Below are 12,292 nucleotides of genomic sequence, written 5' to 3' on the forward strand. Positions count from 1 at the left end.
CTTTCTCTGAGAATTGCTGGGGTGGCCGCAGAACCACTCTGGGGATAGTAAGCCCCCTTCTGTGTCCTTACTCTCCTCACATTTTCCCCCCTCTCCCTAGCGGGGGTTTCCCTGCATTGGTCACACTCACCTGCCACATGTCCCCCCCTCTTAGTTCCCTTTTAGGGAACACGGGTGTTTTTTGGGGTGGGGGGCTTCACTGGTGCTGGGCCAGAGGGCAGTGGGTGTGTGTCGCTGACGCCACCTTTGGGGGTGCCTGTACCTTTGGTGCTGCGGGGGGGGGGTCCCTGGGGGTTTCCCCCCATCCCCCCCGGTGGATTCTTATTTCCCTGTAGGATCCCGGGTCCCGTGCATTTTACCGTGGATGGTGCTCACTTTGCTTCGAAAGCCATGTTTGTGCAGTCCAGCAGCCATGTTTTGGGTTTCCTATTGTAAATAGTGGCAGCCATTTTCTTGTAGTCCGGTGGGGAAATGTGCTGCGGGGGCCTCGAATCAATGTCGGCGCTTCCTCTTTGATCGCAGTGTGGCAAGCTGTTTGGCGCTCTCCAGCTCCGTGGTGGTGAGTTCTAGTGGGTATACAATCCTTGCTATATATAGCACTGCGGGTGCACTGATTCTTATGGTGCTCCAAGCAGTGTGCGGGGAGGGGTTCTTTTAAAAGAAAAAAAAAAGAAAACGTTTTCTTTTTGTGCACATTGCGGTTCCGAATAACCATGGAGCCTGTGGAGCATATATCACCACCTGACCCACTCCTGGAAGCCACAGGACCCTCTGGGTCTGTCTGCCCTGGCAGCCATGACGTAATGAAAAAGCTTTGGTGGAGGCTTTTATTGTGTCAGTGCGGTAAACCGTAAAGTTGGAGGACTCAGCTGATGCTGGGTCGGCGATGCCAGTGCAGTTTGGCACCCGCAAATCTTCCAAGGTGACAAAGGTTTTCCCTTTTCCTGCCTATTTTGACGAGATTGTCAATATTCAGTGGGGTTCCCCGAAACGCATAGCTGGAATACCTCAGCGCTTCGCTAGGAGATATCCCTTTTAGGAGTCTTTCCTGAAGAAACTAACGGTTCCACCATCAGTGGACTCTCAGGTTTCCAGGCTAAATAGGGCCACTCTTTTGCTGGTGGAGGATTCGCCATTTAAGGATCCCGTGGACAAGAGAGCTGAGGCTCTGGTCCGTTAACTTTTCACCGTGGCACGTTAAATGTTGAGGCCGGTGTTTGCTATCACCTTGGTATCCCAGACTTTTAACGGAATGGGCAAAACTTTTATGCCAGGATCTGGAAGGGGGTCAACACCCTCCTGAGCCAGCGGAGCAGGCGGATCACTTGATCCAGGGGCTACAGTACATTTGTGATGCATTTTTGGATGCGGCCCCCTTGGCCGGCAGGGTATCTGTGACGGTGGTGATTCTTTGCCGCATGATTTGGTTGAAGTACTGATTGGTCGACCAGGCTTCTAAAAAGGTGTTGACTGATCTACCTTTTGTAGCTGACCATTTGTTCAGTGCCTCTATGGAAGAGATCATTAAGGGCCTTACGGGAGGAAAGAGTACATTACTTCCACAGGTTGCTAGGGGTAAAGAACCCCATCGTAAATGTGGTTTCAGCTCACAAGCGGCCCTTTCGTCCGTCTAGATCACAGGAAAAGGGTTTGAGATCCACCTGTAACTTCGCCAGAGGCTCCAAGAGACTCTGGAATGGTAAGTTGAAAGCGGGCACTATTGTGCATACAAGCCTTCCCCAGCCTTAAGGGGCACCCTCTCCCGCATCTGGGGTGGGGGTACATCTTCGCCTTTTTCCAGACCCGTTGACCTTGTTTATTCAGGACAAATGGGTCAACGAGTTGATTTGGTTCGGTTACGAGATCGAGTTTCGGCAAGCTTCTTTCCTTCCAACTTGCGCCTGTCTCCCGATCGGCTAGTGGGCCTCTATGGGGCAGTGCAGGACCTTTTAGCACAAGGGGTCATTGTGCCGGTTCCAGAGTCGGAACGTTTTCAACGTTTTTATTTAAATCTGTTTACAGTTCCTAGGAAGGAAGGCAAGGTTCGCCCAATCTTGGACCTCAAGGCTCTGAACCACTTTGTGCGGGTTCTGAAATTTCGGATGGAGTCCATCCACACGGTAGTAGCTTTACTTCATCAAGGGGGATCTTCTGGCTTCTATCGATCTCAAGGACGCTTACCTTCATTTTCCAATATATGTCGGACATCAGCGTTTTCTTCATTTTGCCGTGGGCAAGTAGCACTATCGATTTGTGGCGTTACCTTTTGGTCTCGCCTCAGCTCCTCGGGTGTTCACAAAGGTTTTGGCCCCAGTGCTGGCCTTGCTATGGCAGAAGGGGAATCGCGGTACTGGGTTACCTGGAGAATCTGCTTCTGCGTGCAGAGTCATCTTCGGCTCTAGAAGCCGACTTGGATATTACTTTGCGAACTCTTCAGGAGTTTGGATGGACACTGAATTTTCAAAAATCGGGTTTGACTCCGTCCACCAAGCTGGACAATATGGGCCCTGGCGCTGGACAATATGGGTCCTGGCGCTGGACTCAGCGTTGGCCCAGGTGCTTTTTCTTCAGGCAAATCATATGAAGTTTCAGGATGCGATTTGGCTCCTGTTGTCAAACCTTCAGTTGTCACTCAGGACTTGCATGCTAGTGCTGGGTCTGATGGTCTCCACTTTCGAGGCGGTTCCGTTTGCTTAGTTCCAGACCTTTTCAAAGAGACATTCTTGCCAAATGGAACAAGGATCCACGGTCGCTGGACGATCTGATCCTGTTGAGTTTGGGTACGAGGGGGTCTCTGATATGGTGGCTCCGCTGCCCATCGCTTCATCTGGGAAAGTCCTTTCTCTCCCTGTATTGGACAGTGATTTCTACATATGCCAGTCTGTCTGGGTGAGGAGGTGTCTTGGGAATATACTCGGCTCAAGGTGTTTGGACTGGAGAGGAATCCAGGCTGCTGATCAACATCCTGGAGATTTGGGTGATCAGACTTTGTCTCAGTGGAATAATCATCTGCAGGGATGCCCAGTGAGGATATAATTGGACAATGCTACGGCGGTGGCATATGTCAATCATCAAGGGAGCACAAGGAGTGCCCTGGCAGCCCAGAAAGAAGCCGGCATTCTGAGGTGGGCAAAAGTATATCTTCCGGCCCTCTCTGCTGTGCACATTCCGGGGGTAGAGAATTGGCAAGCGGACTATCTCAGTCGGCAGACGTTGGATAAGGGAAATTGGTTCCTTCATCCGGAGGTGTTTCATCAACGGTGTCTCCGGTGGGGGACTCCCAATGTGGACCTGTTGGCCTTCCCTCTCAATAGGAAGGTGCAGAGGTTCGTGTCAAGGTCTTGGGATCCTCTGGCCGATGCCACAGACGCCCTGGTGGCCCCTTGGGGTCAGTATCGTCTCGCTTATGCCTTTCCTCCAATACAACTTTTGTCGAGACTGCTACGCCGAATCAAGGTAGAAGGGATTCCAGTCATTCTGGTGGTACCAGACTGGCCTCACCGGTCTTGGTACGCAGGCCTGGTAAGGCTGGTAGCAGACGTTCCTTGGAAACTTCCTCTCAGGGAAGATCTGTCTCAGGGACCGATCTGCCATCCTGCTTTACAGTCGCTGGCTTTAACGACTTGGCTATTGAAAGCCAGGTGCTGAAGGACAGGGGGCTGTCGGAGTCGGTAAATCCTACTCTGTTAAAAGCTAGGAAATCTACTTCCAGGAAGGTTTATCATTAAGTTTGGAAGGTGTACATTACTTAGTGTGAGTCCTAGGGGGTTTCGTCTGTTGGAGTTTATACAACTAGGTGTTCAACATTTGGCTCTCGGCATCATCAAGGGCCAGACTTTCGCCTTGACCATTTTTTTCCAAAGGCCGTTAGCGGCAAAGTCCTTGGTTCACACTTTTGTGCAGGGAGTTTGCCATCTGGCTCCTCCGGTGCAATCCCTGGTACCTCCGTGGGATCTCAATTTGGTACTGTCGGTACAAAGCCTCCCTTTAAAAACATTTGTGAACACCCCCTGCTCACTCTGTCGCAGAAGCTGGCCTTTTTAGTCGCTAATACTTCTGCATGTAGGGTATCGGAGTTGGCTGCGTTGTCCTGTCGTTCACCTTACCTGCTGGTTCACAGGGACAAAGTGGTGTTGCGACCCTGTCAGGCGTTTCTTCTTAGGGTTGTCTCGGGATTTCATTTGTTTGAAGATATTGTGTTACCATCCTTATTTCCTAAGCCGAAACATCCTAAAGAAATTTCTTTACATTCCTTGGATGTGGTCAGGGCGATTCGGGTGTACCTGGCGGTGACTGAGCCAATTCGGAAATCCGATTCTTTGTTCTTGTGGATGGACCTCGTAAGGGGAAAGGCCGCATCTGCTACGACCATTTCCAGATGGATCAGCCAGACAGTGGTGCAGGCCTATTCTATTAAGGGTCAGGTTCCTCCTTTCCCTGTCAAAGGGCATTTTACGAGGGCGCTTAGTGCCTCCTGAGCCTTCCGTCATTAGGCGTCAGTGGCTCAGGTGTGTAAGGCGGCTATGTGGTCGTCTGTACACACATTCACAAAGTTTTATAAGGTGGAAGTACTTGCATCTTCTAAAGCTGTGTTTGGCCGCAAAGTTTTGCAGGCTGCAGTTGCAGAGGCTCCCGCCACATGAGGGTGTATTTGTTCTGGTGGTGAGCTCCAGTTGTTCCTGGTTGAGCTCCTGGTTTACCTGGTTGGCTATATTTAGCCCTTGTTGGAAATGTTTTGCTGTGTTTTTCCCACCCCTTATGTTGATACTGCTTTGAGACATCCCAAGGGTCTAGTAGACAAGAAGCTGTGTCCGTCAGTGAACGAAAGAGAAAACCGAATTTTTGTCTTAACTAAAATCCATTAATCTGAGGTTCACTGACAGGCACAGCACCCGCTCCTCTGTTGGGTTGAGTTATGTATTCTTCTGACACTGCTTGTTACAACCTGAAGTCCTATAGCTTGAAGTGATGGTATACCCTCTGGGTCTGCCTCAGGTACGTAACCAAAAATGTTTCTGCTTAGTCCTACTCCTGAAGAAAGAGCAGTATAAGCCCAAGGGTCTAGAAGACATGAAGCTGTGTCCGTCAGTGAACCTCAGAGAAAAGGATTTTACGGTAAGACAAAAATCTAGTTTTTTTTTTATTATTTTATTCAGTTATGTTTTATGCTCATTGGATCACAATTAGATGAATGTTTAAAGACACTACACTGGAGGTCTGTGTTAATATTATTCACAAGGCACGAAAGATTGGGACTTTTTTATACTAATATAAAGTAGTCATACTCTATATATGTGGTATACTTGAATGTATTAAGACACAGATTTGGCATTTTATGTGTTAATATTGTACACAGGATGAGGAGAACCGTAACCGCTGCAACAACCTGTGCATCATTGGGCTGACCCAGTTGCCTTTTCTGAACGCTTGCTAAAAGTTTTGCTGCCTCTTGCCCAATTCTCACCATATTTCTCTATTGAAAGGGCCGACCGCATGCCTGCAAATAGGGGCTCCCAGGGCGCTCCTACACTCCTTCTTCATATTTAAGCTCCTGCACTTGTGGGACCGTAATGCAGTGCTCAGGGAAGATATCTTCCACCTCAAATTCCTCATCACCGTCAATCACCACAGGGTCAGGAGGCCTAGAATCCCTACCCGGAAAGGGGTCAGGTAAGGCAGGCTTCAACAGTGAAGTGTGAAATACAGGGTGGATTTTAAGTGACTCAGGATACCTCGTTAAGTTTCCTCTTTACTGAAAATGGCCCTATAAATTTGGGTGCCAATTTTGTCGAGGGGCAGGCCAAGCGGAGGTTATTTGTTGATAGCCAAACATTGTCCCCTGGTTGGAGGATCAGTTCACCTTTTTGTGTCGAAGATTACCTTGTTAGCTGCCTGCACCTTGACCATTGCTTCCTGTAGCAGTTTGATGTTGCGATTTAGGAATTCAGCGACACTCCGAGCTGCAGGGACCGTGGACTCTGAGACAACACAAGGGAAAAATGATGGGTGGAACCCGTAGTTGGGAAAGAATGGTGACTGGCCTGTGGCTGAGTGTTTGGCGTTGTTATAGGCAAATTCCGCTAAAGGTAATAATGACACCCATTTATCCTGGACAAACGCGGTAAAGCACCGAATATACTGTTCGAGAGTTTGATTTGTCCTCTCTTTGTCCATTCGTCTGAGGGTGGTATGCTGATGACATGGATAGCTTGATCTTTAGGGTTTCGCACAGGGATCTCCAGAACCGGGAGGTGAATTGGACCCCTCTATCGGAAACGATGTCCATTGGGATCACGTGAAGCCAGATTATCTCCTTGACAAATACTTGAGCAGTCTCTGAGGTGGAGGGGGTATTCTTTAGTGGCAGAAAGTGAGCCATCTTTGATAGGCGGTCAACCACTACAAAAATGACAGAGCAACCTTCAGATGGAGGGAGTTCAACAATGAAATCCATGGAAATCATTTTCCATGGCCTATCTGGGACTGTCAGTGGTCTGAGTAGCCCCCAGGCCTTGCTTCTAACCGTCTTGCTCTGGTTACAGATGGGGCATGCTCCTACATACTGTTTACAGTCCCTTTCTAAATCAGGCCACCAGAACGTGCTTGTATCAGCTCCAGAGTCTTTTGAACCCTGAAGTGACCCGCCAAAGGGTGGTCATGGCCCAGGATCATCACTCGAGTGCTTTCAGGGACAAAAAATTTGTTACCCCACCATAATAGTCCACCTCGCAAAGATGATGTAATTCCAGGGAGGCAGGGGATATCCTTTGAGGCTTGTTGCATAACGGACAGCGGGTCAGGTTGAAGCAGCAGAAAGTGGTTTTGGGATAGGATGGTGTCTGGCACTGAAGTCTCCTTAGGGTCGTCAAACATCCAGGAGAGCGCATCAGGCTTAATGTTCTTTGATCCAGGCCGGTACATAATGTGGAAAGAAAATCGGGAGAAAAATAATGCCCAAACGAGCTTGGCGTGGCTTCAGTCGCTTGGCTGTTCTTAAATAATCAAGGTTTTTATGATTTGTATAGATCAGGATAGGGTGTGCTGCCCTTTCTAATAGATACCGCCATTCCTCCAGGGCGGCCTTTATGGCCAAGAGCTCCCGATCACCCACATCGTAATTTTTCTCTACTGGTGAAAGTTTGCGGGATCAAAAAGCCACAGGGTGGACTAAATCTTTAAGACCCTAAAGTTGGGAAATGACCGCACCTACAGCCATTTCTGAGGCATCCACTTTAAGTAGATAGGGCAGGGTGGCTCAGGATTGGTGCGGTGGTGAATAATCCCTTCAAAGTACTGAAGGCGGCCTGTGCTTCAGAGGTCCAACAAACGATTGTTCTGCCTAGTTAGTTGCGTAATAGGAGCAATGATGGCGGAGAATCCTTTAATAAACCTCCTATAGAAATTGGAAAAACCCACAAAACGTTGTACCCCCTTTTTGTTTGAGGGTGCTGGCCAGTCCAGGATGGCAGAGACCTTTTGTGGGTCCATCTTGATGCCTGTGGAAGAAATTACTAGTCCCAAAAACTGAATACTCCGTTGTTCAAGCTCACATTTTATTGGTTTGGCGTGCAGCCTATGTTGCCAAAGACGGTGGAGGACCTTCTTGACGTGTTCCCAGTGTTGGTCCAGGGAAGCGGAAAAGACTAGGATGTCGTCCAGGTAAACAATTACAAAGACATCTAGATAATCTCTGAAAATGCCGTTGACAAAATGTTGAAAAGTAGCCGGGGCATTACAAAGGCCGAAAGGCATCACCAGATATTCTTAATGGCCAAACCTGGTACGGAAGGCCGTTTTCCACTCGTCTCCTTCACGAATGCGGACCAGATTGTAGGCTCCCCTCAAGCCTAGCTTAGTAAACAGAGAAGTGGACCTCAGTCTTTGAAAAAGTTTGGGGATCAGTGGAAGGGGGTAACGATTTTTAACTGTTATCTTGTTCAGTTCCCGGTAGTCAACACAGGGCCGAAGGGAATGGTTCTTCTCTACAAAGAAGATTCCTGCCCTGCCGGGGAGGTGGATGGGCAGATGAACCCTCTCCACAGGTTTTCTTCCACGTACTCTTTAAGGGTTCCCAAGATAGATGGGAAGATCTGACCAAAGGGAATCTCAGCTCCGGGAGTAACTCAATTGGGCAATCATAAGGACGGTGTGGTGGGAGAGTTTCAGCCCCTTATTTGCTAAAAACATCCAGGTACTCGTGGTAGGGTTCAGGTACATGAGCCCGTGTCTCTTTATCAGAGTCGGTGCATAGCAAGATACTGGGGGAACTGAAGGGCATCGGCAAACAGTGGTTCTGGCAGTAGGAAGACTGAAACTTGATGCCTCCGGAGGCCCAGTTGATCGATGGGTTATGTGCCTGAAGCCAAGGCAGCCCCAAAATTACTGGAAATAGGAGCTCCTTGTGATTTCCAAAAGCAGTTACGGGTAAAGGAGGGGTTTCTTGGGTCACCAATCCAGACTTGATATGTGAACCATCTGCCAAAAATACAGAGAGTCCTTGTGACTTGGGTCGAAGGGGAATATGCTGTTGTGCTGCAAATGACAAGTCAATAAAGCAGCTGCATGCTCCGGAGTCAATTATTGTGGTGACCAGTACCATACCTTCCGGAAGCCTAAAAAGAACAGACAGGGCCAGGTGAGTAGTGCTGGAAGAGGGTGCAGGATAGCTTGAGGGAGAGATGGAGAAGCATTTAAGCAGCTTTGCGGGACAGGAGCGTACATAGTGTCCGGCCTCCCCGCAGTAAAGACACAGATTGTTCTGTCTCCGGTGAAGACGTTCTTCTGCTGTCAGGGAAGGTCGCATGAGTCCAGGCTGCATGGGTTCCGGGGTGTCTGGTACCGGTGTAACAGGAGACGGATCCGTAGGGAACGGAACTGGTGGGAAAAGGCTGCATCGTTCCAGTAGGTGTCTGAGCTCCACCGCCTGAAGTCAAGGCATGTGGAGTGCGTTTTCCGCATTTCCGAGTTTCTTTGGGGTTAAGTTTATTTTCCTTGGTTCGTTTCTCACTGATTGCACAGCTCTATCTATTCATGTATATATGTTGCTTGTCACAGCAATGTTTTGTTCATTTCTCTGTTCCATCTGGGTCCAACTTTACTGCATTAAGCTGCCTAAGCTGACTGCTTCTGTATACAGGTTGATCGTCTATACAAATGTCTTCCCTTATTGTCCTTTCCTGGAATACTGGAGGGGGGGCTTGATTTGCCAAGTGATCCCTAGTGTTCCAATTTGTCAAAACTCACAACCCTCATGTACAGTACAGTACATTTTATACATGTTTATTAAAGGTGATTGATTCAATACAGTCATAAAATACACCTAAAGTGCACCAATGTTAATGCCGTAAGCAACCCAAGAAAACGATTTGTGACAATGCATTTCTTTTCTTTTCTTTCAGATGTACAAATGAATCCAGATCTACATCCGGTTCATTTTGGGCTTATAATTACTGTCCAACATCATATTCCTGGACTGTACTCATCGGTTTAATTCTCTATTTAATGTTTTTTGCACCTGGTAAGTTTTTATAATGGCACCAAATAAACCCACTGAAAAAGCTTGTCTATTTGTATATGACACATTTAGAAAGATTCTTTTTGGAATGCACGAGGGCCTTTTTATAAGTCAAGGTTTCAATCTCTTTTTCATCTTTTTGATCTGATTGAAAAAATACTGTTGCTGGTGTTAGTCTGCCTTACTCTGCCAGGATTTAGCACTGGAGCTTTCTACATATACAGGGACTCTAGAAGCTAGACAGAGACAATAGCATGCATCTTACATTACCCACTATGCTGCTGCAGTTTAAACTTTTTGCTTTCCCCTACAGGGGCATTAATTCACTTCTATTGCTACCTATTATCAGAAGTAGGGTAAAGTAAACCATCTCAGCCCTGATTCAACTTATACCCGCCCTGCATTTCTGACTGCACAAAACATGATAGGGCTTGATCTACTGTATTGTGGAGAACATGCATAGCGATTATACTGTTATTGATGTATTTGTTCTGCAGATTTCCACAGCTGTTTGCCTGTATTGCATCGGAATGCCAACCTGGGAGAGGGTTAGCACAGAAGGGTTGTGGTTTCTTTGCAAAGGCTTGAGATGGATCCGGTCTGTGTTACCAGTGATAAAATGGAAGTGCTAGATAATACCTCAGACTTAAACAAGGCAACTTAGGCTCCCAGGGATCGTAGCTTTCTCTGTTTCTATGCTGCACTAGTTAAAAGAGCCTTTTTTGGAATAACTTCACATTATTTTAAAATATTATGTAACACAAGTAGCCTTCCCAGAGATTTGGCCTCTTATGCATAGAGGGATTACTTTAGTTTAAATTCATGACACCTCATTTCCCTACTTAAATGACTGATGTCAGCGTCCCAGGGGATCAGCAATGTCAATCCCCCCTGTCATATGACAGGGGGGATTGATCCTTCAGCTTGCTGACAACACCACATCTTTGATAATACCATTAGACCAAACTGCTTTTGTTCGCATTTGTTCTATACTGATGCTTGGCACTTAAAATGTGTATGTTGCATAGGAATGGGACCAATGCCTTGGACTGTCAACTCTGAAATATACCCACTGTGGGCAAGGAGCACAGGAAATGCGTGTTCTTCTGGAGTAAACTGGATATTTAATGTGGCGATTTCACTCACATTTTTACATACAGCGGAATATCTTACATATTACGGTAAGGACATTTTAACCCATTTTCTTCCTGTTTTAGCAAGCTCTTTCAGAACTGTTTGTATCATTGTGAAGAGTATTTTTTTAATTTAAAATTTCAAATAGTTGTATGAATTGTACATTCTGAAATATCTGCACAAGAGGATTTGTAACCGTAAAATATGTTACCAGTTATATTGTACTTCTGTGTTTGCTTTGTTGCTCAAAACTACATCGAACCAACTGGTGGGTAGTCATGGGCATCACATCCCTTAAAGTTCAACTAAAGGCAAAACTTTTTTTTTTTTTTTAGTTTTGGACAAAGTAAAGATGGATTTTAGAACACTCTGTGCCCCCAATACAGTGATTTACCCTCCCCATTTGTCCTATTTATCATTATTGAAAGTGAAAGTAATGACAGGTCAAATTTTGATCCAAAGTGATTCTGTGGACAGGTGTCTTTTATACACATAACAAGTTGTCGTTAGGAGCACCTTCTTAAATTGACAGGATTATTCTGTGTACCACATATACACATATTTAGCCAGTCTGTGGGAGCCAGAATTATTGTTGGTTGGTAGGGGATCAAATGCCTATTTTACTCACTGGACTGCAACTCAATTTATAACATTTGTATCATGTGCATTTTTCTGAATTTTTGGTTGATATTCTGTCTCTATCATTTAAAATACACCTATGATAAAAATTAAAGACCCTTCATTTCTTTGTAAGTTGGCAAACTTACAAAAACTACAGGGTATCAAATAATTTTGCCCCACTGTATGGGCTAGTTGATTGTGCACAAGCTGATCTATTAAAGGACTTGAGTTCAACTAGCCTGCCGGGTTTTTCCTGAACGATCATTGTTGCCAGCTGAAGCCAGTGTAGCAGTGGCTGCAAGATCCTCCGCACCCCCCTTTCTCCCCCGTTGTTGAAGCCATGTGTGTTCAGTGCCCAGTCTCCCTGCTCACAGTAAACCGTGTGTGCGCTTGATCTCCCTGTCTCCTGCTGTGTGTTGGAGTATGAGAGTTGAACCAGGCTGTGTGCCCAGGCTGTACACAGCAGGGCAGTTGCAGCAAGGAAGTGAAATTCCTATGTGTCTGTTGACAATAGATGCAGAAAAACTTTCCACAGGATGAACTTGGAGGTTCCTGTAGCTCACCCTGTGAAAAGCAGTTTTAAAGCACAATATGCTGTCCTGCATTAAGGCTCTCTATTTAAATACCTTCTCCAGAATCGAAGTTAATGGTTCCCTCTTCCCACTTTTGAAATTAGAAATGGTACTCGCAAGGGTGTCCTCTTTGTCATCTTTTTTGTGCCTTATCAGTGGAATATCTTACTGTGGTGTTACCTCAGAATCCTAATATATCGGGCTTCATATAGATTCTCATCATACGAAATGTGCTATTTGCAGATTACCTTTATCTATATATGGCATATGCTTATCTTTTCATGCTATCTATTCTACAAGAGTTTCAGTGATTTGCTTTAAATAGTAACTTTAAGGTGAATCTCATTTAGTCAGAGATATAAAATGTCTGGCTATCACCGACCAAGCTACAACAATTTCCTTTTAACATATGTTCTTCTATATGCCATCTGGGGATCTACCTTTCCACAAA

At 46.3% G+C, this 12,292-nt stretch overlaps 1 protein-coding gene across 1 annotated transcript in view; it reads left to right on the top strand.

Moving 5' to 3' along the window:
- SLC2A13 (solute carrier family 2 member 13) overlaps positions 1 to 12,292 on the top strand; it is a 421,105-nt gene that overhangs the window by 390,359 nt on the left and 18,454 nt on the right. The window contains exons 8-9 of the mRNA XM_082254444.1: positions 9,399 to 9,517; positions 10,543 to 10,695. Of these exons, the coding sequence (XP_082110570.1) occupies positions 9,399 to 9,517; positions 10,543 to 10,695 (272 nt within the window). The remainder of the gene's footprint in view (positions 1 to 9,398; positions 9,518 to 10,542; positions 10,696 to 12,292) is intronic.

Source organism: Pelophylax lessonae (genome assembly GCF_965119305.1).
Source record: "Pelophylax lessonae genome assembly, chromosome: 4".
NCBI classification, from domain to species: Eukaryota; Metazoa; Chordata; class Amphibia; order Anura; family Ranidae; genus Pelophylax; species Pelophylax lessonae.